The 24265-nt window shown below is 53.2% G+C and overlaps 3 protein-coding genes across 7 annotated transcripts; 1 reads left to right on the top strand and 2 right to left on the bottom strand.

Moving 5' to 3' along the window:
- Nucleotides 1-380: 380 nt before the first annotated feature.
- On the bottom strand, nt 381-8380 carry MUS81 (MUS81 structure-specific endonuclease subunit). Of its 5 annotated transcripts, none has more exons than XM_076001796.1 (17): nt 8303-8380; nt 5788-6005; nt 5566-5695; nt 5252-5337; nt 4654-4752; nt 4419-4487; nt 4158-4243; nt 3481-3618; nt 3204-3299; nt 2986-3107; nt 2798-2895; nt 2123-2239; nt 1932-2027; nt 1626-1754; nt 1446-1549; nt 855-938; nt 381-769 (listed from the first exon to the last, which is right to left on the bottom strand). In XM_076001796.1, exons 1-17 carry the CDS (start codon nt 8355-8357, stop codon nt 703-705), a joined length of 1794 nt encoding a protein of 597 aa, XP_075857911.1. In that variant the 5' UTR covers nt 8358-8380; the 3' UTR covers nt 381-702. The 5 variants fall into 5 exon arrangements, 4 of the variants coding, with proteins under 4 accessions (XP_075857911.1, XP_012633582.2, XP_075857912.1 ...); XM_012778128.2 differs by lacking the exon at nt 8303-8380 and adding an exon at nt 8158-8253; XM_076001797.1 differs by lacking the exon at nt 8303-8380 and adding an exon at nt 8081-8141.
- A 10-nt stretch (nt 8381-8390) lies between these two features.
- On the top strand, nt 8391-11733 carry CFL1 (cofilin 1). Its single transcript, XM_012778152.3, has 4 exons — nt 8391-8532; nt 10308-10615; nt 10819-10895; nt 11116-11733. The coding sequence occupies exons 1-4, from the start codon at nt 8530-8532 to the stop codon at nt 11226-11228; spliced, it is 501 nt and encodes a 166-aa protein (XP_012633606.1). The 5' UTR covers nt 8391-8529; the 3' UTR covers nt 11229-11733.
- SNX32 (sorting nexin 32) lies at nt 11626-24248 on the bottom strand. Its single transcript, XM_012778148.2, has 13 exons — nt 23800-24248; nt 16487-16591; nt 16068-16178; nt 15846-15967; nt 15639-15762; nt 15340-15444; nt 15062-15167; nt 14812-14887; nt 14560-14599; nt 13915-14001; nt 13659-13818; nt 13499-13584; nt 11626-13251 (listed from the first exon to the last, which is right to left on the bottom strand). The coding sequence occupies exons 1-13, from the start codon at nt 23833-23835 to the stop codon at nt 13198-13200; spliced, it is 1212 nt and encodes a 403-aa protein (XP_012633602.2). The 5' UTR covers nt 23836-24248; the 3' UTR covers nt 11626-13197.
- Between the last annotated feature and the right edge of the window lie 17 nt (nt 24249-24265).

Below are 24265 nucleotides of genomic sequence, written 5' to 3'. Positions count from 1 at the left end.
CTCGGGGAGGGGTTTGGCCCATGGGAGGCAAACCAAGTCCTAAAGGGGAGCTCTGTGCTTAGAACCAGGGGGCCCCACTGATGAGAGCTGGGACCTTTGGACCACAGGCTTGAGGACCACCCTGAGAGGGGAGGAAGTTATAAGGCATGTGGACTCCAGGCCCAGCCCAGAGATTTGGACTTGGCTGGTTTGTAGAGGTCCTGAGAACCCCACTCTTGCCAGCACCAGGAGGTCCTAGGTTCCAGATCCCAGTCCTAGCTCTGCCTCAAACTATACATCTGGACAAGCCTCCATAGCTCTCTGGGCCTGATTTCCAATCTATAAAGTGAGGCAACTGGACTGTTAGTAGTCTTCAAGCTTTTCTTTCCCAAATTACAGAATCTCTTATCAAAGGAAGTTTTATTTCATCAGGGACTATCTGATTACATAAAATAGATTCAAAGTTGTGATGACCCACTGATTCCATCTCCCTGTCCAGGGAACCCCAGGTCCTCAGGAGCTTGGTTTAAAAACCACTGGACCAGATGGTTTCCCTAGCTCCTATGTATTTTATAAGGCTCCTGGGGCCTGGCATAGCCTCCACAACATGTAATGTTGCAAACAGCTAGATTTTTATTATAGCCCAAAAGATCTTGGTTAAAGGTTGGCTAGCCTGAGGGGTCGGGGGACAGAGCGGGTTGGGGTCTGTCTTATGGCATAAGCTCAGGTCAGGGGGCTGCAGGTGCAGTAGAGTTGGGCCAAGGTCCTGCTCAGAGCGGGTCCCAGATTTCTGTAGGAAGAGAGAGCAGGCCAGGGTCAGGGCCTGGGCAGCCTTGGCCCCTGCCACTCCTTCTGGGTCTGCCTCTTGCCCTCACCTCTGCAGCCGCCCACACTTGATGGTGCTCAGCAGTGTCTCCTGTTCCTTGGGGCTGGCACAGGCATCATAGGCGGCCAGGAGGCTGGGGGTGGGACATTGTGGCGTTTGAGTTTCTAAGGCTTGACAATGGCTGACTGCTGGCCCACTCTGAGTGGCTCCAGGCCAGCATGGGGTAGAGTAGTCAGGACACTGCCAGACTTCCTGAGCCTGGCATGCAAGGCCCTGCTCCATCCCACCTGCCCTCCTCATGGCAACACTGGGGCAAAACCAGCCAAGGCTCTAAGAGTTCTGCCAGTCTTCCTGGCCTAGCCCCCTCCCCTCCAGGAAGCCTTCTCTGCTCCCTGTTCCACCAGGTGGAACATCTCCCTCCCTCCTGTAGCCTCCCCCAGTGACTGGGATACTATCTGGTCCTGGCTGGCTGTCTTCCTCTCCACTTGACCTCCATGAGCCCCCCCAGGGTCCAGCCAGATATTTCCATCTCTGGGTCTGCACAGCCCACACAGAGCCAGGCCCCTGCATTGAGTCAAGCTGAATTTCACGCAGGGAGGGCAGAGGCCAAGGACCCCTAAAAGTCCCTCTGGGGGCCTACCTGGCAGGCGTGCTGTATCGATCCACCAGGGCTGCTGCCTTCTCTCCACTTATTCCGCGCACCTGCATCAGCTGCCGGGCAAACACCTCACGCACTGACTGGGCCTGGGGTCAGGGAAGGGCTCTATCATGGGGGGTCTGGGGCCCGGACATGTAAGGAGGAGCTGAGCAGAAACAGTACCTTGTTCTTGATGGCTCCTGCGTTGAAGTCACTGAAGGTGAGGAGTGAGCAGAGAGGGTTTGGGGAGGGCCCAGCCCCTGATTCAGGATCCCCTGGGATTCCCCAGGGGCGGCTGCGTAGAGTGTGTCCCTGAGAGGAGAAGGGACTGAGGCCAGGCTGGAGCTCGGACAACCCCTAGCCAGTCCTTGCTGAGTCCCAGGCCTGAGTGGGCCAGTCTGAGAAATGGGAATCTCACCCACCCTGCTTCCCTTGGGGAAGCATGGGACCCAGACAAAGGACCAATGCTGGATGGGGGCATCTGCTCACCTGGTAGAGTCTCTGCAGGCCCCGTGTCAAGAGAGCCAAGTAGGCAGCTGACTCCTTAATGTCTGCAGTGCGCTTCACAAAGAAGCCATCGATGACCTGGGGAAGAGGACCCAAGAGAGGGAGGGTGGCTCCTGCCCTGGGCCACAGACCACAGGAGCCCCTGCCAGCCTGGTCCTGCCCTCCCAGCTCACCTGAGTGTTGGTGACAGCTTGCAGCAGCGTGCTCTCAGGAAGGCTGAGGTTGTGGACTGAGCCTTGCTCCTCCACCAGGTATATCCGGCGCTCCAGGCCACAGCGCTTTAGCCGGAACTGGGAAGGGGACAGAGGGGACAGGGATGCAAGGGCCATCCATCCCACCATATTTGAGATTGTAATGCGACTCTGGTCCCATGAACTAGCCTCCTCTTCCTCTTTAGCCTCTCTACCTATCTCAGAGAGGCCTCCACACCTCTGCTTATGCTGATACCATCTCTGAATGCTGCTCATCCTTCTAGCCTCCCTGGGCCTGTTATGAGGTCCCTATGACTGGGGTCAGCCCAGCAGCCAGTGCCAAGATACAGCCTCTGTGTTTCCACTTCCGGAGGTTTGGGCCTTGTCTATCCAAGACTGCAGGCGGTGAGACCCAAGGGGTCTTTAATATGCTCCTCAGCCCAATCCAGATGCCCTGCGTACCTACTGTGTGCCTGGATGGGCCTGCAGGGGTCTCATACTGAGGCTGCCTAGGCCAGCCCTAGTCGGGGTGTGGCTGGAGTTCATGGGGACTGTGTCTTGAGGAGGCCACCAGAGATGCCCCTGGATTTCCCTGGGCTGGGAAGGGGCCTTAGCGCACGCAATGAGCAGGAAGCATAAGAAGGCCAGTGAAGGAACCTTCTGCTCCCGGAATCGGCCATCAATGATGCTGCTACACAGGTCGTCCAGCCGCTTGCGCTCCACGATATGGTTCAGGACTAACTCCCCAGGTTTCGCTGCCGAGAAGCCAAGAAGAGTTCCATTGGCTTGTGTCCCTCCACTCGCCAAGCCCTTCCTCTGATGCCTGCCCATCCACAGCCCTTTACCTGGGTTTCTGGGCCTGGTCTCCTGTGCCACCCACACGAAGTCCCCAACGTGCAGCTTGCGCACCGTGTGGGTCACATGCAGGCGCTGTAGCTCTCGGAGCAGCTCTGTCCTGTTCCTGGCCCTGAAGTTGCAAGGAGGGAGGCTTAGGTCAGGGCAGGCTGGCACCCAACCTCCAGCATCCTGGATTGTCTCCCTCAACTCACCCCACCTCACTCACCCCCTGGTCTCTCCGATGTCCACACACAACAGCACCCTGTACTCTCCAGGCCCCAGCTCCAGCGGTGGCTGCTGGAACTCCTCTTCACTGGCGCCACTGGGGGTGGAGGAGGGTGGGTGTGTTTGAGGCCAGAACCCCCAGTGCCAGGGCAGTTCCCCTACAACCCACAGAAGGGGGGGCACAGCTCAGCTGTAAGTGATGGAGACAGGGGCAGGTGCTGGCCTCACTTCCCGGACCCTCCTGCCCCCATTCACCCCCTGCTCCTTCCCCTCCTCACAGCTGAGCTGAGGCTGCCTCTGGCGCTGCTGGCTCCTCCCCATGGTGCTCGGGCCCAGTGCCCACATTCAGTAAGCTCGGGCTTTCTGACTCGGCCAGCTTCTGGGCCAGCTCCAGACCCTCCAGGGTCAGCGAGTACCTGGGAGGTGGAGAGGACAAACACAGCTCTCCCTTCTTCATTCACACCCGGCAGGCTGTCCTGCCTGCCCCCAGCTAGGCTGGCCTCACTGCCCAGTTGGCAACCCTGCAAAAGTGAGGCCAGCGACTCTCCTCTCTTCCCGTCTTCTTGGCTTTTAGATCAGCTTCCTCAGGACCTGCCCAGAGCCATTAATCAGGTCTGCCATAAACGAATTTTCCTTTTTCCTGTCTTCATTCATGCTGTTCCCTCCCCCCTGGAATTCTGTCCTTGCGTCTCTACCTGCGAAATCCTAAGATGTGTCAAATGCTGTCTCCTCAACAAAGACTCTCTGCTCCTCCAATGATCATGACACCACCTCCTCCCTCCCACCTGCTGCCACAGTCCCACACACTCCTGGTACTCCAGCAGTGTGGGCTCCTGGGGAAGGCCCACCTTCCCTAACCTCACAGCAGCAGGTCTGGGTAATTGCACGGTTCCGCTAAGAATGTCATGCATATTCCCCCATCCCTATCTCCTGTAGCCCCTGCAGTTGGCCCCACCTGGCTGGCCGGTGTGTCCTGAGGATCAAGTTCCTGTGGAGGAGGGAGCGGAGGGCTGGCCAGGATTGAGTACTCCCAGGTACTACCTGCCAACGGGAGGAGACCCTCAGAGAGCTCCCGCTGTACCCCAAGTCCATGCTCCCCGTGCTTTGGGCCACAGGCCACCCATAGTCCAGGGCCCTGCCACTGCTCATTGCCAAGGGAAGTCTCTGGTGGGCTCCAGAGCCAGTGGGGCCTGTCCTCCTGGACCTCTATGCTCACCCTGGGGGCCTTCTGAGCACACCTCTGCAGCAACTCCTCCTTGGTTAAGAAGTCATGGCCATTTGGATTCTGAAAGCAAGGCAGAAGAGACAGGATAAATTCAGTACCAGGGCCCTTCCTTGCCCTGCCCAAGTGGCTGGAATGATCTTTGCCTGCCTTTCCTGGAACAGGCTCCACTGAGAGTTTCCCACCCCGCTGCCTGGGTTCCCACCTCCCAGCACAGCTGAACACTCACCAGGTGCTCCTGGTAGAGCAGCAACAGTACCGCTCGGGCTCCTGAGTGCCGAGCTGGCCAGTAGCTGCCAGAGCCTCCCACTTGGGGCTGGGCAGGAACCTGAAAGGTACAGTGGGGCTGTGAAAACGAAAGCCAGCCAATCATCCTCAAATGAATCCCTGGCAGCGCTGAAGTTTCAGCAGGCTGTATGGCTCTGGGCAAGTCACTCAGTTGCATCTCAATTTCCTTATCTGTAAAATGAACCAGGTGATGGGATGATCCCTGCAAATCTGGATGAGACAGGAGACACCTGCAGGGCAGAGGTAGGGGCCCATTCTATCACCTACTGCAGGACAGGAATGATTACACAGAAAAACTCAATAGCAACCCCACAATGTACTGGGCTGGACCCCCTAAGTAGCTTAAATTCTTTTACCAGCTGTTATCAATATCCCCATTTACAGATTTAAATCCTAAATCTCAAGAGAGAATAAGCCATTTGCTCAAGGTTAGGCATCGATGGTGAGATTTGGACCTAGGCCTGCTAAAACCCCAAAGTCAGGAAATCATACTCCTAGCACTGTCACTTTGCCTTCCAATCCCCTTTCCCCCTCCTCACTGGCACGGAAGAATCCTGGATTTCAGCAGGTTGCTCTTCCTGGGCTGGACACTTCTCTTCAGGTGCTGAATCCAGGACACGGTCACCTATGAAAGCATAAGAGAGTCAACCCTGCACAACAGTCACAAGGGTCTGGGCTGCAGTTTGCTCAAGTAGGACGTGAGAATGGCGAGGCTTGGAGAGCGCCAGCCACTAGCCTGAAGTCAAATGGCAACTTGTACAGGAGTGGGGAGCTTGAAGCCAAGGTGTCCAAAGTGGGTAAGAAGACTGCACCTGGGGAAGGCAGATCACAGACCCCTGCCCAAAGCGCTCACCGCCCGATGCTTGGTGTTGCTGCAGCCGTTCGTCCAACATCCGGCACAGCCCGTCTCCGAAATGTTGTAGGATCTTAGCTTCCTTCCCGCTGCGCAGGGGCAGGGGGTACCGCCGGAGTGAGCGCAGAGCCTGGCGGGGCAGAGGACAGGGGAGTAGAGTACTTGGTCGGAATAGGTCAGACTTAGCCAGCATCTGTGCCCACCAACCCAACTGGGACCCACCTTCTGAAAAACGAAGCGCGTGCGGCGCCCTCTGCTGGCTGCCTCGTCCCGCCACTCGGTCAGCCAGCGTACGAAAAGCGGGTTGGGGCAAACAGGCAGCGGGCGTTTCCGGCCCAGGCGGACGGGCGCCGCCATGAACCCTAGGGCGGATCCTCTGATGCCCCACACCTGCCGGACTGGGACGCGGACAGTTGTAAAATCTGGGCTTAAACACTTGGCTGCGGGTAGAGAGCGAGGGTGAGGGCGGGACCTCTCCAAACACGTGGTCCCACAAGGGGCACTAGCTAGATTAGGCCTCTGTCGCCCTCCCCTGATCCTGGACTACTCTAAGTGGTTGGTGCAAAGGGTTGTCTCCACCGATCTTTCGTCTCAGCACCTCCTCTGACCAGGACCAGCATTTCGGACGCGCAACACCCAGGTCCCGGGAGCCTCGGCCCGCCCCTTCCTCTCACTCCAGATTCGAGAGCGGGGTCATCCTTGTACAGGTTACAAGAAAGCGGACAGCGCCCCCTGTGACTTGGGAGGCCTGGCTGGGGGCGGTGCTTAACGGAGTAACCTGAACTTGGCTGCTCAAAGGTCTCTAAGACTGTCGGTTTCAGCCTCATCCTTGCAGAGAAGGCTGGAGACAGATCCTGGGCGTGAGAAGAGTCGAAAAGTGGGGCCCGGGGGACAAGCGAGTGCAAGCATATTTGCGGGAGGGACATCTAGAAAGGGGTAGGGAATGAGGAGACAAAGGTAAGGCAGGAGAAGTTGAAGGACCCTTAGAGGAAAATGGCAATCCCGAGCTCCGGGACACAGTGTTGTGTGTATGGGCTGGGGTTGGGGGGCGAAGTCGGGAACGTGCAGAGAAAACTCAAAATAGGACGGGGGCAGGGAGGGAGCCAGAGGACAAGTAGGAGGATGGACTACCAGTAAGAGGTGCTGAGCATCCTGGCAGGTGGGGAGGCCTGAGATAGGCACCCGGTTGGGTCCAGGGGAGCAGGTTGAGGGTAAGAAGCCCAGACAGAGATAGAAGGGGAAAACTCGTCATTTTTGTGGTTCAGTGGAGGTGAGAGACCCTCAGGTAGGTTTGAAATGGAAATCCTGCAGAGGTATCCCAGGTTGGGGGACACGTATAGCTGAGTTGGGCACAAGGGTCTCGCCAGAGGCTAAGCGCTACTCCCGGCCTCCAGCTGTTGAGCCGGAAGTCGCGAGGTGCAGGTCTCAGGCCTGCGAGCAGGGGAGAGGCAAGCGCCGGAGCTCCAAGTCCGCCCCTTCGGACTCCGCCTAGATCGCCGTACAGCACACCCAGCCGGCTCGAGACTCCTGCCTCCCGCCTGACGCAGCCTTATAAGGCGCCTGAAGCCAGCATCCGGGCTGGCCCCGCCCCCTCCAGTCTCTTGTCCTAATAAGGACATCTAGGGCATCCCGCGGCTGGGGGCGGGCGAGAGCGCATCTCCAGGGTAACTGCGAAGCCTCCCCTCCCCCTCCACGTTGCTCTTGGAAACTCTAAGGCTTGAAAAAGGTGGAGCTAGCTTCCTCTTCTTGCAGGGGTGGTTGGGGGAGATGGGGGTCTAGCTGCAGCTCCACCTGAAGCGCCAGGAGCTCGGTGGTGGGCGGTGCGACGGGATGTCCTGGACTACAACCCCCGGGATGCTCTGCGAGGCACCACACTCCCGGGCGTCGCTCTCCGTTTACATCCTTTATTCTGCTTATGGAATCAAGGTCCCCAGTTCCCTTTTTGGGTTTGCCTCTGACTTGTCTGCAACTCTGTCTTCCTTTCCTACAGAGTGTGAGTCCATGGTCATTGTTCAAGGCCAAGGAAATCCCCCATCCTAGTTTCTTTTTTTAAGGCTTATGCTCTCACATAGCTTGTATCTCAATTTTTGCAGGTATTAGAATAACCATATACCTGGCTATCAACTCGAGAACTAGGTCTAAGTCTGGTTTAATATCTAATCTTTCTTCTCATTGCCTGGTAAAAAGCACATAAAGAAGCTTGAATACACAACCCCCCGGCCTTCCTCTCTATAGCCTCATGAATTTGCCAAGCATCTTTAAACAAGAACAAAGCTCTCCTTTGAAAGATATCCTTGCAGCCTTTCCCTTGTGCCTTTTCCTCCTATTCTTATTTTACTGATGTTACATATGGCCTTTTCTCAGGAGACAAGAGTGGCTTTGCACATGGAGAGTACTCAATGTTGGATTGGAGACGCCTTTATGCTTGCGATTCTCCATGCTTTTGGACCGCATTCCAGAAAAGCAAAATCCTAACCATAGTCAAAAATTTCTCCCCAAGGGATCTAAAAAGTACCAGATGGGTCTTAGGAAAACCACTTTGCTCCTGGATAAAGGGCTGCTTAGTCGAGGATCGTTCTCAGGTCATTTTACCGAGTGCGGTGGCCTATTGCTCAGCTCAGAGCATTTCCTGGGAAACTGGCCCAATGGGCTCGCTCTCCGTGTTCGAGCCCCGTCCTCCCAGCCGCCGCGGCCTACATCTCCCCGCATGCACTGCGAAGCCGGGAGGCAGGCTTACGAGAAAGACTGCTACTCAGGGAGCCCGCGGCCGGCGCAGGACCCTCGGACTTCATTTCCCATCGGCCCGCGGAGGGAGCGCCGGAAGCCCGCCCCGCCCCTCATTGTGCGGCTCGTACTAAACGGAAGGGGCCGGGAGAGGCCGCGTTCAGTCGGGTCCCGGCAGCAGCTGCAGCGGCTCTTCTCTTCTCTCGCTCTCCTTGCCATCACACTTTTGCTTCCGGAAACATGGTGAGCGGCAGGCCGCGACGCCTGAAGGGAAGCGGCTGCGGGTCGTTCGCCTGCGCGCGGGAGGCAACGGGGGAGCGACGTCGGCTCCCCCTCCCCCAGCGCCCGGGGCAGGATGAGGGTACCGCACTGAGCGGCGGGCGGCGCCGGGATGCGCGTGCGCGCCCGTGGGCGCCGGGGAAGGCTGGCTTGGACGTCGCTCGCGCGCCCCCTGGACTCCCTTCCCCTCCCCCACTCCGCTGGTGCGCCCGCGCGGACACCGGCCGTTGGGGGAGGGGTCCGGGCGCGCACTCGCGCGCCCCTCGCTGAGTAGCCGGCGTCGCGCGTTTCACGGGAGCGCGCTCCCGGCTAGAGCACGCGGCGTCCAAACCCCTGCCCGGGGGCGGCGAGAGAAAAGCGCGCGAGAGGTCTCGGCGCGCGCGCCCCACCCAAAGGCTGTTCCTGTCTCCGCGTCACCCTCCCTCAGCAGGCAGGCCTGTCTCGAGAGCAGGTGGCAGGGATGCCTGCGCTCGGGAGGGCGGGGATTGACGCGGCCAGCGGGGATGCTGGGACAACGGGGTCGTGGTTGAGGCGCTGGTGTCTCCGACTAGGGGCTTGCACCTTAATGCTTGGAGCGGACACCGCAGAGGCCGCGGCCCTGCTCGGGAGCGAGCGAACCCACAAAGCGAGCTGGGTTCTCGCCTGCATAAAGCGCAAGGGCTGGAACGGCGCTGTCGGCTGGCGCGTGCGCACACGCTCAGGCCCGGCCGCCGGGCCGAAGCCCTGGACAAGCGGGGCCTTCCCGGATGGGGCCTGAGGGTGGAGCCGAGTTTAGGGAAGTGACCCAGGCGGGCGCCGCCCGGAAACCACCCCGCCCCCTGTGTTCGGCCCGAGGGCTGCGAAAACGAAGGTGGGGTAACTTGCGCAGGCTCCAGCTCGCATCGGACGGGGCTGGTAGGCCTGCTAGTAAAGGCAATACCTGGGGGTTGAGTCTCTGGATGTGTTCTTGACTCTTGAGTATGAGTATCTCTCTTGGGGAGGGGGTCGGGTCTAGCCGATCTTTCCCCGCCCACTCCGGAAGCGGCGGAGTCACGTGGCCGGCTTCCTCTGCAATTCTGGGGGTTGGGGTGAGGAGATTTCACCGTGGACAGTCGCTCCCTCTCCTGGCTAGGGCGTCCACACATCGCAGAGTAAAAGTTCAAAGAGCTCTCATGGACCCTGGGCACTAGAGTTTGGCATGTTGATTTCTATCGGCAACCTTTGGTGTCCCCCCCCCCCATTCCCGGAAGATAAGGAGTTGTTGGGCAGGGTCCTAATTGATGGTTGTGATGGTAAAAACCCCAGCAGGGAAGAGGGTCGTCTGTGTGATAACAGCATTGAACAGTTCTGATGAACTTGCTGCAACTATTGAGCATGCTGACGTCCCATCTAGTCTTGTAGAGTTCTGAGTCCTCTCCTATCTGAAGCTGCAAGTCTGAACGTTTATCCAAAGGCTGAGATTGAATACTGCGAGTAGCAAATGAGTCAGTAGCTTCACAAGTCTTCAATTTCAAGCCTATAAAATGAGGGAAGGAAAATGTTGAACTAAGTTATCAATAGTCTTGGCCGTCATTCTGGGGTTGTTCCCTCTGGTTCTTTGACAGTGGTTTGGGTAGGAAAATAGTGACTTGCCTTAGAAAGGGGATTAGTGATTCTTGGAACATGAGGCTGGGGGCTGTACTTGTTGGCATCCAGACTGAGATCTCCTGAGAAAGCAAATTATCCTTTTCCTTATGAGGAGTGTGTGGCTTATCCCCCAGGCCTCTGGTGTGGCTGTCTCGGATGGCGTCATCAAGGTGTTCAATGACATGAAGGTGCGCAAGTCTTCAACACCAGAGGAGGTGAAGAAGCGCAAGAAGGCAGTGCTCTTCTGCCTGAGTGAGGACAAAAAGAACATCATCCTGGAGGAAGGCAAGGAGATCCTGGTAGGTGACGTGGGCCAGACTGTCGACGATCCCTATGCCACCTTTGTCAAGATGCTTCCAGACAAGGACTGCCGCTATGCCCTCTATGATGCAACCTATGAGACCAAGGAGAGTAAGAAGGAAGACCTGGTGTTTATCTTTTGGTGAGCTCTTCATTCAGGCATTTCTTCCTGCCACCTGCTCCCTTTTTCAAGATGGGAACTTCTGTGCCTCCTTGTTAACTTTGAGGCATGAGTTTGGGTGGGGAGAGGTTGTAATAAAGCACTTGTCAATACTAGCCCAAGGGTTTCTCAAAGTTATATATTGCTTTTTTATTGCTGCAAGTTCCCTGCTTTTTGTTTCTCAGGGCCCCTGAATGTGCACCCCTTAAAAGCAAAATGATCTATGCCAGCTCTAAGGACGCCATCAAGAAGAAGCTGACAGGTAAGGGCCAGCATTGTTGGTGCCACCTGGCCTTCTGCTCAGGTCTTGGCTGCAGGGCAGGGTGAATGGTGTTGGCAGAGGGGGTCCTCCTCTTTCTTCCCTGCCTGCTGAGAGGTAACCCTGTCCCTTCCATCTGCTTTCATTGGCTCCTTCCCAGCCACAGAAACTTCCCTGACCCCAGTGCTTCCTGCTCACAGTTGCTCCCTTTTCTTCCCTACAGGGATCAAGCATGAATTACAAGCAAACTGCTATGAGGAGGTCAAGGACCGCTGCACCCTGGCAGAGAAGCTGGGGGGCAGTGCCGTCATCTCCCTGGAGGGCAAGCCTTTGTGAGCCCCCTCCGACCCCCTGCCTGGAGCATCTGGCAGCCCCAGACCTGCCCATGGGGGTTGCAGGCTGCCCCCTTCCTGCCAGACCGGAGGGGCTGGGGGGATCCCAGCAGGGGGAGGGCAATCCCTTTACCCCAGTTGCCAAACAGTCCCCCCACCCCCTGGATTTTCCTCCTCCCTCCATCCCTAACGGTTCTGGCCTTCCCAAACCGCTTTTGATCTTCTGATTCCTCTTGGGTTGAAGCAGACCAAGTTCCCCCCAGGCACCCCAGTTACCCAAGTTGGGGGGGGCCTGTATTTTTTTTAACAACACCCCTACTCCTCACCTGTTCCATCCCTTCCCATGCTGCCAACTTCTAACCGCAATAGTGACTCTGTGCTTGTCTGTTTAGTTCTGTGTATAAATGGAGTGTTGTGGAGATGACCCTTCCTTTTTCTCTGGTCAGCCACTCATGGAAGCAGGACCAGTAAGGGACCTTCGATTAAAAAAAAAAAGACACAAAAATAAAGAGGCTCATTAATGGGGTGTTCATTTCAGGGTTGGGGCGCCGGAGACCTTGCAAGGAGGGGGGGTAGGTTGGGAGAATGAACAGCATCTCTTTTCCATGCCCCACTGCCTCCCAATCTGGCCCCAGTGACTGGCTGAGACTCCCTGTGATGGTCACCACTCTTCTCTAGTTGCTGCATTTGGGGCCAGGTTGGCTATTAAGGTGCAGGGGGAGGCTGAACCCAGGGTGTGTCCTCTGCTGGTCGCAGGGGTTCCTCAGGCAGAAGTGTCTTATGCCTGAGCTGGTTGCTTCTGTAGCTTCACCTGGGTTGGCAGTAAGGACCACTTTGATACCCTGCTCAGTCCTGCCCAGGTATGGGCTGATGTTATAGGTCACAGGTTGCCTATTAAGCTACTTTCTCCACCTTCAGGGTTCTGTTTGGTCTTTCCTATCTCCTTCCCTGGATGGCTGACTCACATTTATGAGGACCAAGTTCAGTGGCTTCTGTGAGTCAGAGGCCAAGTTGAGCCTTTGGGCCTTCTGTTGATGTGGCTGGAGTCCATTCAGGGTGGGGCCAGCTAGGTGGAGCCCAGGACTTCAGACCCAGGTGTCTTGAGCCCCACCTCCCTGTATTTAACCAAGAGGGTGCTTGCTGGTGCCTTGAGCCTTTTGCTGGTGTTCTGAGCTATCTCCAATTTGTACTTTGGGCTTTCACCTACCTGCCCAGCAGGCAAAGGCATCCAAGAGGTCTGGCCCTTGGGTGAGGTGAATTGGTAATGTAGGATTTATTCCTTCTCTAATCCAGTGAACTGAAAAATGAGAGCCTTCTGGAGTGAGAGCGGGTTCCTTATCTCCTTGGAGCTTGTGATCAGCTCGGGGAGGGAGGAACAAAGAGTAGATCCATTTTCCTGGCTGGGGAAATAGGTGTAGAGAATTTGGGTTTATTGTTAAACATACGGTCTCTGTCAGGGTTTAATGGGTGGGGCAAACTTCTGGGTCCCAAGTTCTGGGTGTTGCACCTTTCCATGGAGAGCCAGCTGCCACTAGAGAAGGGGCTGAGAGTGCTGCAGGGGGTGTGCTCCTTTGTGTCCCCAGGATCTGGTCTTGCCCTGGCAGAGTATGTGATTGGTGGGCGCCTTAGCTGTGGTAAATAAAGACAAGCACGCTCCCTTGCTACAAAACCAGGCTCTTTATTTGTGAAGAACAGGCTGAGCAAATAAGCTACTTCTCCAACACCAGAGGGGGTTAAAGGCTGTTCCTCAGCCTCCTGGGAAGGAAAGTCAAGGTCCCTGGAGCCCTGCTGAAGTGTGGCCAAGTACGGGTGCCCATGCTGCCCTTTCTCTTGTAGGGCCTGGCACCTTTGGGAGGGGTGGGGTGAGGAAGGAAGGCTAGTGACTGCTGTGGTAGGGAAGGAAGCATCTTGCTGGGGAGGGAGGCCTGGGAGGCCCTTGTCACTGAAGGTCCCAGAGCAGGGGCTGGGCTGCTCTAAGGCTCCCCCTTTAGGGCAACAAGGGTGTTCCGGAGAAGCAGGGTGCTGGCCTGTAGAGAAAGTTCCTTGAAGTCCCCTGCTCCCTGAGACTGGGTGCTGTTCTTTCCACCTTAGATACCTCTTGGGGCCCTTCCCTCCCTCATGCCCTGCCCTGCAATAACATTTGTCATTTATTGCTACTTCCTACCAATGAGGAAGAGAAGAGAGGATTCCGGGCCCAAGATGGGGAAACATGGCCCTGAACCTGGGCTAGGGCTGTTCTCCTGGCCCCAGGGAAGGGAGGTGGGGAGGCCTCACCTTGGCATGTTTGAGCTCCAGCTCTGCCAACTCAATGAGGTTCTTGCGGAAAGAAGAAACACGGCGGGACTTGAAGTCCATGAGCTCTGGACAGAAGAGGGAAGAGGAATGGTGATCCAGGCAGGGTAGGTGGCCCAGTGGCTAGGGACTGCTGGCTCACCCTGCTTGGCAGAGTCAGAGAGACGTTCAAAGCGTTGGCAGCACAGCTGCTGGTGGCTCTCCGCAGGCTGCACCTCCCGGTTCCTGGTGCGTGCCCTGTCCAGCGCCTTGTTGGCATTCTCATAGTCAGCCAGTGCCCGCAGCCTCCGATACAGTAGGTCCTAGGGCCAGTGGGCACAGGGTAACTGCTGCCCTCCCCAGTTGCTTGTCCCCAGTATGGCCTCCAGCCCTCTGCTCTCTGCTGTGGATGGCCTCACCTTGGCTGCCTGTGAGTCTCGCATATAGTATCTCAGCATGTCTGACAGCTTCAGGTCCTCATCAGAAGCCACCCTGCCCTCCAGCTTCTGTGTGAGGAAGGTAGGGAGTGGGAAGGGAACTTGCTAGAGGAGCTGCTAAGGGATGGGAAGCTCCTCTTTATCTAAATGTCCAGCAAAGAACCATATGCCCACTCTAAGTCAGGGTCCGATGTTCAGGAGGCCTAAAGTAGAAGCTAAGCACTTTGGGCTGTGTGTCTCTGGTAGCTTCTGAAAGGGGCAGCACCCCTCAAGGGCTTAAGCAGTGAAGAGATGCTGTCCAGACATTTTAGGAAGACTGGCACACTGCCCAGTGACTTTCTTGGAGAAGAGTTCTGGAAGTGTGCCTCTGGGCAGCACCTGGGCGCAGCCTGCCAAAGGCACGTGGCACATCCTTGCACCTCCTCCCCATCACATGCACACGTGGGACTGGACCCTTGTCTCCACTCCACCTGTTATTAAACCAGTCTGGAGTGTGAGTGCAGGGTAGCACTGGGCCTGAGTTATCACTTAACATTCCAAAGTGATGCTGGAGCTTTCCCCTCTCCTAGGACTCATTTTCCTGGCAAGGGCTCAGGAAAGCCTTTGGGCACAGAAGGCAGCACTCACCCTCAGTCGTTCAAAGAGCTCTGCCAGTTTGAGGAAGCTCCTAGGAGGCGGTGAGGAGGAGTTAGGGCAGGGGGCTGAGAAACAGCACAAAGCTGCTCTGCCCTCAGCCCCTCCTTGAGGAATCTCCCTTTCCCCTTTCTCTCCTGAGCCCCCAGCAGGAAAGTCTACACTTCCCACCTAGGACTTGTATAGAGTGAGCCGTGGGCAGGCACAGGGAGAGGGGGAGGGGTGATGGTAAGAGGGAGTCCTCACGTCTTTAGCTGGTTGACTTCCTGTGTTCCCAGACTGCTCAGCGCAGCTGAGATAGGGATATAATCGTCTGCCAGGCCTGTTGGGGAACAATCCCCCATCAGAGCCCCTAGGTTTGCACATCAAGCCCCACCCCTGGTGTTTGTGGCCGAGGACAGACACCAGGGTGTTTCCTGCTCTCTTCTCTCCCCCAGGGAATAGAGCCACTGGGGAGAGGGGCAGGGGGATCCAGGGTCCCTTGGGCCCTGCATACACTTGTGGGAGCACATGACACGGTCGGCCCTCAGGCAGGCATCTCGGATACGAGTATGGTACTCCAGCAGGAAGGTCCTCTCATGCTCAAAGAAGTCATCCACTTCCTAAGGGAGCCAGACAGGACCCTGCTTATACTGGGTCACCAGGAGCATGACAGCATGGGCACCCAGGGGTGACCCCACTGGTGACTTCCTTCCCACAGCAATCCTGGGCCTCAGTCCTCAATGTGGACATGAGGCCCTGGGTCAAGTCCAGAGACGGGGGCCCAGGTGTTACCTTGAGCCCTGACATGCCAGTGATGAGAGCTTCATCTGCAGATTTCACAATATTCCTCAGAAACCCCCCAAGGAGCTCCTTCCTGTTCTTTCCTCTGACACTCAGCTGAGGCACACAAAGGGAGGGAGTGACATTGGGTCGGGTGTTTGCACCTCCCATCCCAAGTCACAGGCCGCTCACAGAGCTGACAGAAACAGAGACTTAGCCTACTTGGAGCCCTTCCCCAGCCCTGCTACCCCCTGCCCCACCACCTCAGACCCTTGCCCCGAGGGTGACCCCGGCACTGTGGCCCAGCTCACATCCTGTCCATATTCCAAAAAGACAAAGAAGTTGTGGTCTCGACGCAGGGTCGGGTGGGCTGCCAGACGCTGCAGAAAGACTTCATGCATCGCAACTGTCTTCTTAAAGATAGCCAGGTACTCCCTGCGGGGCGGCAGGCAGCACTTGGGCCTCCTCATCGTCCTGCCTGCCCCCATCCCCTCAGCAGGAAAGGAGGTGGCACTCACGCTTCTAGCTCCTGCTTCATTTTGGCAAACTCCTCCCGAGTGATGGAACTGTCCCCCTCGCCCAGCTTCTGCAGCTTTTCCCTTGAAGCCTCGAAGTCTGGCCTTGGAGGGGCTGGGGGGATCTGCTCAAAGGAGGGACAGAGCTGGGAAGACTCTCACTGCCCAGGCGGCCTCACCCAAGTGCCTGCAGCTGCCCTCCCCACCCGCCCGGCCCCTCCTCACTATGAGGCCAGCGTACTCCTCATTCTCCACATAGGCGTCGTGCAGCCAGATGAACTCCTCGTGCTGCCGCACAACTGAGAACTCGGTCTGGGCGAAGTGAGGGAGGCAGCTCTGGAAGCGGGAGTCCCATGTGAGGTCCCCCTCCCACCCCAAGCCTGCCTCATCAAGCCTCTTGGACACTTTTGGGCCTCCCCACCCCTCATCCTAGGTGAGGCCCAAGCTGGGGCTTATGGGTCCATGATTTCACTCGGGTTGGCAAAAACGGATGGTTAAGATTTAGGGCCTCAGGCAAAGGCAACCTCAGACTAGACAAACTCACTCTCTAGGAGGTGCTGTGTTGGCACAAGCCTACCACCCCCGGGGAGCAGCCCTCTGCAAGCAGTCATCTGGACCCCTCTGCTCACCCTGTGCTGCCTTACCTTGGTCTGCACGGTGAATTTCACCTTGTCCCGCTCACTCACTGCGTCAGAGATCTCCACCTGTAAGGAGCTGTCTCCCTGCAGATCCACCAACGTGGAGGAAGGCTGCGGGGGACAGGAGTTCTCTGACCTGACTGAGCACCGCCCCTTGGCCCATCCTGGCATGGAGGAGGGCCTTCTGGTCCTCCTGTGGACCCCTCCTCAGCAGCAAGGAAGGCCTGTGCAGTGCTCCAGAGTCACCAGCCAGGGATCCTGACGAGCCACTGCTCTCAGCTTTACAACTACAAAAGCATTCTTTGCCCTTCTGTCCCTGGAGGAAGGCAGAATGCCCCCCATTTTACAGATGTTGAAGTTGAGACCACCAGAGAGGTGAAGTAACGTCTCTAAAGTCACACAGCTGGAAAGCAACAGGTCTGATTTGAACCCAGTTTCTTGATTCCCGACCCAATGTACTTTCTCAGCTACCCACCCACCCCTGCCTCAGCGGGCTGCCTCGGGTTCCCCTTCAAGAGGGCTGAGCTGGATGCAAAGTCCCCACCTCATTTGAGGGGTTGCAAAACCATTCCATTCACTACTTTTGGTGCCACAGAGGCAACAGCCCACAGGCAAAGCATGTGTATTTCTCCAAGTGAAAAGATCCATGAGGCACCAAACTTCTACCTAGTCCATTCTTGCACTGAGCTATTCAACATGCATTTATCAAATTCCTACTGTGTCCACACCATTGTGCCAAGCTATACTAAGGAGAAGGGAAGCGGCTTAGGAACTACTCTACCTTTAACCATTCTATCCTCCACTGGCTTTGGCACACTTTGGAGATGGGCCCTGAGATGGGGCTCAAGGACACGTGGATCCAAACACAGGCAAGGCTCTAACGATGGTGCATCTGGCACTGGTTTAGTGATTTCTCCCCCCTAGCCTGAGATGCCTGAGCCTGTCTCTCCTCCTGGCTCTCTCCCAGGAAGGAACTGCCACTGGGGTTGCTTACAGGGTTACTCCTTTTTTTTGAGACAGGCTCACTCTGTTGCCCAGGCTAGAGTGCCATGGCGTTAGCCTTGCTTACAGCAACCTCAAACTCCTGGGCTTAAGTGATCCTCCTGCCTCAGCCTCCCAAATAGCTGGGACTACAGGCATGTGCCACCATGCCCAGCTAATTATATATATATATATATATATATATATATATTTAGTTGTCCAGATAATTTCTTTTTTTAGTAGAGACGGGGTCTCCCTCTTGCTCAGGCTGGTTTCGAACTCCTGACCTTGAGCGATCCTCCCACCTTGGCCTCCCAGAGTGCTAGGATTACAGGTGTGAGCCACTGCACCCGGCCTCCTTTTTGCTTTTTAATTTAATGTTGAAGTAACATACAGTAAAGAGCATAAATCTTCAGTGTAAAGCACAATTATTCTGTACATACATATATACCTCTGCAACCACCCAGCAATCATGATAGACACCTATTTCTAACACTCCAAAAGTCTTCCTCTTGCCCCACCCCAGAAAATTACTCCCCTGCCCCAGCCCCAGGCTACCCACTATTCAGACTTCTATCACCTTAGATTACTCTGGCCTATTCTTTTTTTCTTTGAGACAGAGTCTGGCTCTGTTGCCTGGGCTAGAGTGCGGTGGCATCAGCCTAGGTCACAGCAACCTCAAACTCCTGGGCTCAAGAGATCCTACTGCCTCAGCCTCCCGAGTAGCTGGGACTACAGGCATGCGCCACCGTGCCTGGCTAATTTTTTCTATATATATATTCTTAGTTGTCCAGATAATTTCTTTCCATTTTTAGTAAAGACGGGGTCTCACTCTTGCTGAGGCTGGTCTCGAATTCCTGACCTTGAGGGATCCTCCCGCCTTGGCTTCCCAGAGTGCTAGGATTAGAGGCATGAGCCACGGCACCCAGAGACAGAGTCTCACTCTGTCGTCACCTGAGCTAGAGTACAGTGGCATCATCATAGCTCGCTGCAACCTAGAACTCCTGGGAGCAAGTGATCCCTTCTCCCTCAGCCTCCCAAGTAGCTGGGACTACAGGTGTGCACCACCACACCTAGATAACTTTTTTTTTTTTTTTTTTGAGACAAAGTCTCACTCTGTTGCCTAGGCTAGAGTGCTGTGGCATCAGCCTCGCTCACAGCAACCTCAAACTCCTGGGCTCAAGCAATCCTGCCTCAGCCTCCTTAGTAGCTGGGACTACAGGCATGTGCCACCATGCCTGGGTAATTTTTTTCCTATATATTTTTAGTTGTCCAGCAAATAATTTCTTTCTATTTTTTTGTTTAGTAGAGACGAGGTCTTGCTCTTGCTCAGGCTGGTCTCGAACTCCTGAACTCAAACAATCCATCCACCTTGGCCTCCCAGAGTGTTAGAAATACAGGCATGAGCCACTGCACCCAGCCTGATTGATTTTCAAATGTTATACCACCTTGCATTTCCGGAAGAAGGCCTTGCTCACAAACTATTATATTTTTATGTATTGCTTATTCAACTTGATAATATTTTATTGATGATTTTTACATCTATGTTTATGAGAAATATTAACATGTATTTTTCCTTTCTTGTAGTTCTTGACAATTTTTTCTATTGTGATAAAATACACATAATTAAAAGTTACCATTTTAACCATTCTTAAGTGTATAGTTCAAGTGGCACAGAGTGCATTCACAATATGTGCAATCATCACCATGATTCGTGTCTTGTTTTTTTTTTGAGACAAGGTCTCACTCTGTCACCCAAGCTGGAGTGCAGTGGTGTGATTAGAGGTCACTGTAGCCTCAAACTCCTGGGCTCATGTGATCCTCCTGCCTCAGCCTCCCCAGTAGCTAGGACTATAGGCACATGTCACAATATCCGGCTAATTGTTTTAATTTTTGTAGAGAATGGAGTCTTGCTATGTTGCCCAAACTGGTCTTGAACTCCTGGCCTCAAGCGATCCTCTCACCTCCTGCCTCAGCTTCCCAAAGTGCTGGGATTATAGGCATTAGCCACTGTGTCTGGCCCATATCGCCTTTTAACAAACTTTTGTATCAAGGGTATGCTGTCCTCCTAAAGTAAGCTGGGAACTGTGCCTTCTATTTCTGATTTCTGGAAGAATTTGTATAAGAATGGTATTATTTCTCTTTTAATGTTCTGAAGAATTCACCCATGAATTTGTGCTTAGAGAGATATTTTTGGAAAAGTTTTAAATTACAGATCCAATTCCCATAATATGCATAGGACTACACAGATTTTTCTACTTCTTGGTTCAGGTTTGATAAGTTCCATTTTTCAAGGAATTTTTCTATTTCATTTAAATTATCTAATTTATTTATAATTGTCCACATATACTTTTTTTTTTTTGAGACAGAGTCTCACTTTGTTGCCCAGGCTAGAGTGAGTGCCGTGGCGTCAGCCTAGCTCACAGTAACCTCAAACTCCTGGGCTCAAGCGATCCTGCTGCCTCAGGCTCCCAAGTAGCTGGGACTACAGGCATGCGCCACCATGCCCGGCTAATTTTTTCTATATATATTGGTTGGCCAATTAATTTCTTTCTATTTATAGTAGAGACGGGGTCTCGCTCTTGCTCAGGCTGGTTTTGAACTCCTGACCTCAAGCAATCCGCCTGCCTTGGCCTCCCAGAGTGCTAGGATTACAGGCGTGAGCCACTGTGCCCAGCCTTATATATACTTTTTTATGTCTGCAGCATCTCTAGTGATGTTCCCTTTATAGTTTCTGATATTGGAAATTAGTATTCTCCCTCTTCCTCCCTCTCTGTCTCTCTCCCACTCTCTCTCATTCTCTCTTGTATCAGTCTTGCTACAAAAAAATTTAAAAACTAGCCAGGTGTGATGGTGTGCACCTGTAGTCCCAGCTATTCTGGAGGCTGAGGTCGTTTGAGCCTGGAAGCTGGAGGCTGCAGTGAGCTGTGATTGGACCACTGCATTCCAATCTGAACAATAGAGGGAGACCCTGTCTTAATTAAAAAATATATATATATGTGTGTGTGTGTGTGTGTGTGTGTGTGTGTGTGTGTGTGTGTGTATGCATGTGGAGACATAAATTTCCCTCCTGACACTGCCTTAGCTGTTTTTGTGGGTTTGTTTGTTTGTTTTTGAGACAGAGTCTCACTTTGTTGCCCAGGCTAGAGTGAGTGCTGTGGCATCAGCCTAGCTCACAGCAACCTCAAACTCCTGGGCTTGAGCAATCCTGCCTCAGCCTCCTGAGTAGCTGGGACTACAGGCATGAGCCACCATGCCAGCTAATTTTTTCTATATATATTAGTTGGCCAATTAATTTCTTTCTATTTATAGTGGAGACGGGGTCTCGCTCTTGCTCAGGCTGGTCTCGAACTCCTGACTTCGAGCAATCTGCCCGCTTCGGCCTCCCAGAGAGTTAGGATTACAGGCGTAAGCTACCGTGCCTGGCCTGTTTCTCATGAGTTTTGATAAGTCATATTTTCATAATCTTTTTTTTTTTTTTTCTTTTTAGAGACAGGGTCTTGCTCTTGCTCAGGCTGGTCTCGAACTTCTGGCCTCAAGTGATCCTCCTGCCTCAGCCTCCCAGAGTGCTGGGATTATAGGCATGAGCCACTGTACCCAGCCATAATCATTTATTTGAAAATAGTTTCTAATTTTCATTATAATTTCTTCTTTGATTTACGAGTTATCCAGAAGCTTGTTACTTAATCTCCAAATATTTTAGAATCTAGTTATTCTTTTGTTTTGATTCCTAGTTAATTCTGGGTCAGAAAATATACTCTATATGATTTTGATCTTTTAAAATTTGTTGACTGTGTCCACTCAGGGACACCAAAAAAATTTTTCTGATACTTGTATTATAGCCCAACATATAATGTATTTTGGTAAATGTTTCATGTGCACTTGAAAAAAATGTGTTTTCTAGGCCGGTCACGGTGGCTCACACCTGTAATCCTCGCACTCTTAGAGGCCGCGGCAGGAGGACTGCTTGAGCTCAAGAGTTTGAGACCAGCCTGAGCAACAGCGAGACCCCATCTCTACTATAAATAGAAAGAAATTAGCCAAACAACTCAAAACAGAAAAAATTAGCCGGGCACGGTAGCGCATGCCTGTATTCCCAGTTACTTGGGAGGCTGAGACAGGAGGATCCCTCGAGCCCAGGAGTTTGAGGTTGCTATGAGGTAGGCTGACGCCAAGGCACTCTAGTCCAGGCAAGAGAGTGAGACTCTATCTCCAAAAAAAAAAAAAGAACAACAAAGGAAAAGAAAAAAATGTGGTTTCTATACTTGTTGGGTATAAAGCCCTACATGAGTCAATTAGTTCTAGTTGATTAATTGTGTTATTTAAATCTTCTAAATCCTTGCTGATTTAGTTATTGACTGTTGTGTTAAAATCTCTATCTGTAACTGTCCATTTCCCCTTTTAGTTCTATCATCTTTTATTTTGCATATTTTGAAGCTATGTGATTGATGCATATACATTTAGGACTGTTTTATCTTTCTATGGAATCAATTATTTTATCAGTATAAAATGTCCCTCTTTATTTCTAGCAATACTTCTTGACAGTCTACTTTGTATGAAATTAATATAGCCATACCAGTTTTCCTTTGGTTAATGTATTCATGGTGTATTTTTTCCCACCCTTTTATTTCAACCTTTTTGTGTTCTTATATTTAAAGTATGTCTCTTTTAACAAACTATAGTTATTTTTTTCAAAATCCAATATGACAATTAAAAAAAATTAGAATGTTTAGTCCATTCATAATTACAGTAATGACTGATAAAGCAGGCTACAAACTTGCCATCTTGTTTTTTGTTTTCTCTTGTTCAATCTGTTTTTATTCCTTTATTCTTTCTTTTTTTGTCTTCTGTTGAATTAATCAAATATTATTTTATTTCATTTTCTCCTCTATTATATTTTTACCTAAAATTCTTTTCATATCTCTACATTTAAAGGAGGATTTTTGTTTTTTAGACAGAGTCTCACTCTGTTGCCCAGGTCGGAGTGCCATGGCATCAGCCTAGCTCACAGCAACCTCAAACTCCTGGGCTTAAGCAATCCTACTGCCTCAGCCTCCTGAGTAACTGGGACTACAGGCATGCACCACAATTCCTGACTAATTTTTTCTATTTTTAGTAGAGAGTGATGTCTCACTCTTGTTCATCCACCCTCAAGCCATCCTCCTGCCTTGGCCTCCCAGAGTGCTAGGATTACAGGCGTTAGCCACTGTACCCGGCCTAAAGGAGAGTCTTAATAGAAAGCAACACTTAACCTATAGGGTAAGTATTAATAGTGGACTTTCAGAGAGTACGGCTCCTACAAAGGGTGCAGGCACAGTTCAATAGCTCAACACATCCTAAGAACATATAGTATTCCACAGGATAACAGTAATAAAAACAATAACAACAATATAGCTAACATTTGTATTTGCTCTTGCAATATGCTATAAGTACTACTCTAACCATTTTATATAGGCTCTAAGCATTTTGTATATATTAACTAAGTTAACCATGCATATTAACAGAGATAAACACAGAAGCAGACACTTTCTGTTCCATGTTTTGTGTCTCTCAGCTCCTCCTGCCCCCCAAGCTCCACTTGAACCCCACTTCTCACTTCTTGGCTTCTCCCACACTCCTAAGGCAGTCTCTCAAACCCAAACCCACGCAGTCTGGCTCCTTAGTGTGGTAGGCCCCCTAGTCCCCAGCCTCCTTCTTGCTATCTTAGTCTCTCTGGCCCACACTGATTGGTAGCTGTTTGAAGGAGATGGGACCTCAAGGATACACCACAGATTCTCCATCTTCATCCTAAGCCACAGCCCACTATGCATATGCCTCCAAGCCCCAAAAGTGTGTACCTCTGCATACACTAACCATCCTTGGCACAATGTAGATGCCCCATAACTCTTTAAGAGTTGAATGGGGTTGAAAGGAAAGAATGAAGAATGAATGGTCTCATGATTATATGAACACAGAGGCACAAATGAAGCCATTAGTGCTGAACAGCACTCCCCCACCTCCAGAAAGGAGGAGAGGGCTCCCCTTCTCAATCCCTAATATCCTGCCCTCTCCTTTTTTCCCATCGAGCCAGCATGAGTTGGTCCTGGGGAGGGAAGGAGTGACAGTGACTGATCCCTTTCCATCTGTCAGGACGAGGGTAAAACCCTGCCTCCCTTGACATCCTTACCAGTCCCAATACAAGAGGCGTCCCACCCCCTTGCTCAGGTCTTCTTCTCACACACACACACACACACACACACACACACACACACACACACACACACACACACACACACATCTCTAATTGGGTATTATGGAGTGAGGGAGAGGTTAGGAAGGGTTTTTCATCCTTTCCTTACCTTGATCTCCTTCCCAGCCTCCTGATGCTCCTCCATCGCTCTCCTCGGCTGCAGCACACAAGGATTCTACAGCCAGCCCTGCCCGCGCGCTCCGGCAGCTTAGTCCTCCCTAATTCGCCCTGGAGCGAGTGGGCATCCTACCAGCTGACGAAGACACTGCCTCTCCCTGCCAGGGAGTCACCTGGAGTCCGGGGTGGCTCCCACCCGTCCCCGCAGCCGCGCCTTTTGATTGGGTACCAGGATTATCATGCGCGACGCCATTGGCTGCAGTGTGTGTCCACGTCCCAGCTTTTCAGGGACTGCGCGAAGCAGAGAGTGGGCCTGGAATAGACAAGAGCGTGGGTTCGGGGACCGGGGCTGTAAGGTCGCAGGGGTCGCGTGCCATGTGTCCCCCCAGCCACAGCCCCCCGGCTGGCAGACCCCCACACGCCGCAGTTCCCGGCCCCGCCTTCCAACGGCCACGTGC

Source organism: Microcebus murinus, chromosome 4 (genome assembly GCF_040939455.1).
Source record: "Microcebus murinus isolate Inina chromosome 4, M.murinus_Inina_mat1.0, whole genome shotgun sequence".
Lineage (NCBI taxonomy): Eukaryota > Metazoa > Chordata > Mammalia > Primates > Cheirogaleidae > Microcebus > Microcebus murinus.
The sequence above is the reverse complement of the archived record's forward strand: the minus strand, read 5'-3'. Positions and strand labels throughout refer to the sequence as shown.

Coding starts and splice junctions, on each gene's coding strand:
- MUS81 (XM_012778124.3), bottom strand. CDS start 6,491: ATGTCCCTCCCGCAAATATGCTTGCACTCGCTTGTCCCCCGGGCCCCA. Junction 6,006..6,163: donor GCTGGTCCTGGTCAGAGGAG/GTGCTGAGACGA, acceptor CTCTACCCGCAG/CCAAGTGTTTAAGCCCAGAT. Junction 1,755..1,931: donor GCCTGCAGAGACTCTACCAG/GTGAGCAGATGC, acceptor TTCTCCTCTCAG/GGACACACTCTACGCAGCCG.
- CFL1 (XM_012778152.3), top strand. Junction 10,616..10,818: donor GACCTGGTGTTTATCTTTTG/GTGAGCTCTTCA, acceptor TTTGTTTCTCAG/GGCCCCTGAATGTGCACCCC. Junction 10,896..11,115: donor CATCAAGAAGAAGCTGACAG/GTAAGGGCCAGC, acceptor TCTTCCCTACAG/GGATCAAGCATGAATTACAA.
- SNX32 (XM_012778148.2), bottom strand. CDS start 23,835: ATGGAGGAGCATCAGGAGGCTGGGAAGGAGATCAAG. Junction 15,168..15,339: donor CTGGCATGTCAGGGCTCAAG/GTAACACCTGGG, acceptor TGGCTCCCTTAG/GAAGTGGATGACTTCTTTGA. Junction 14,888..15,061: donor TGTCATGTGCTCCCACAAGT/GTATGCAGGGCC, acceptor GTTCCCCAACAG/GCCTGGCAGACGATTATATC.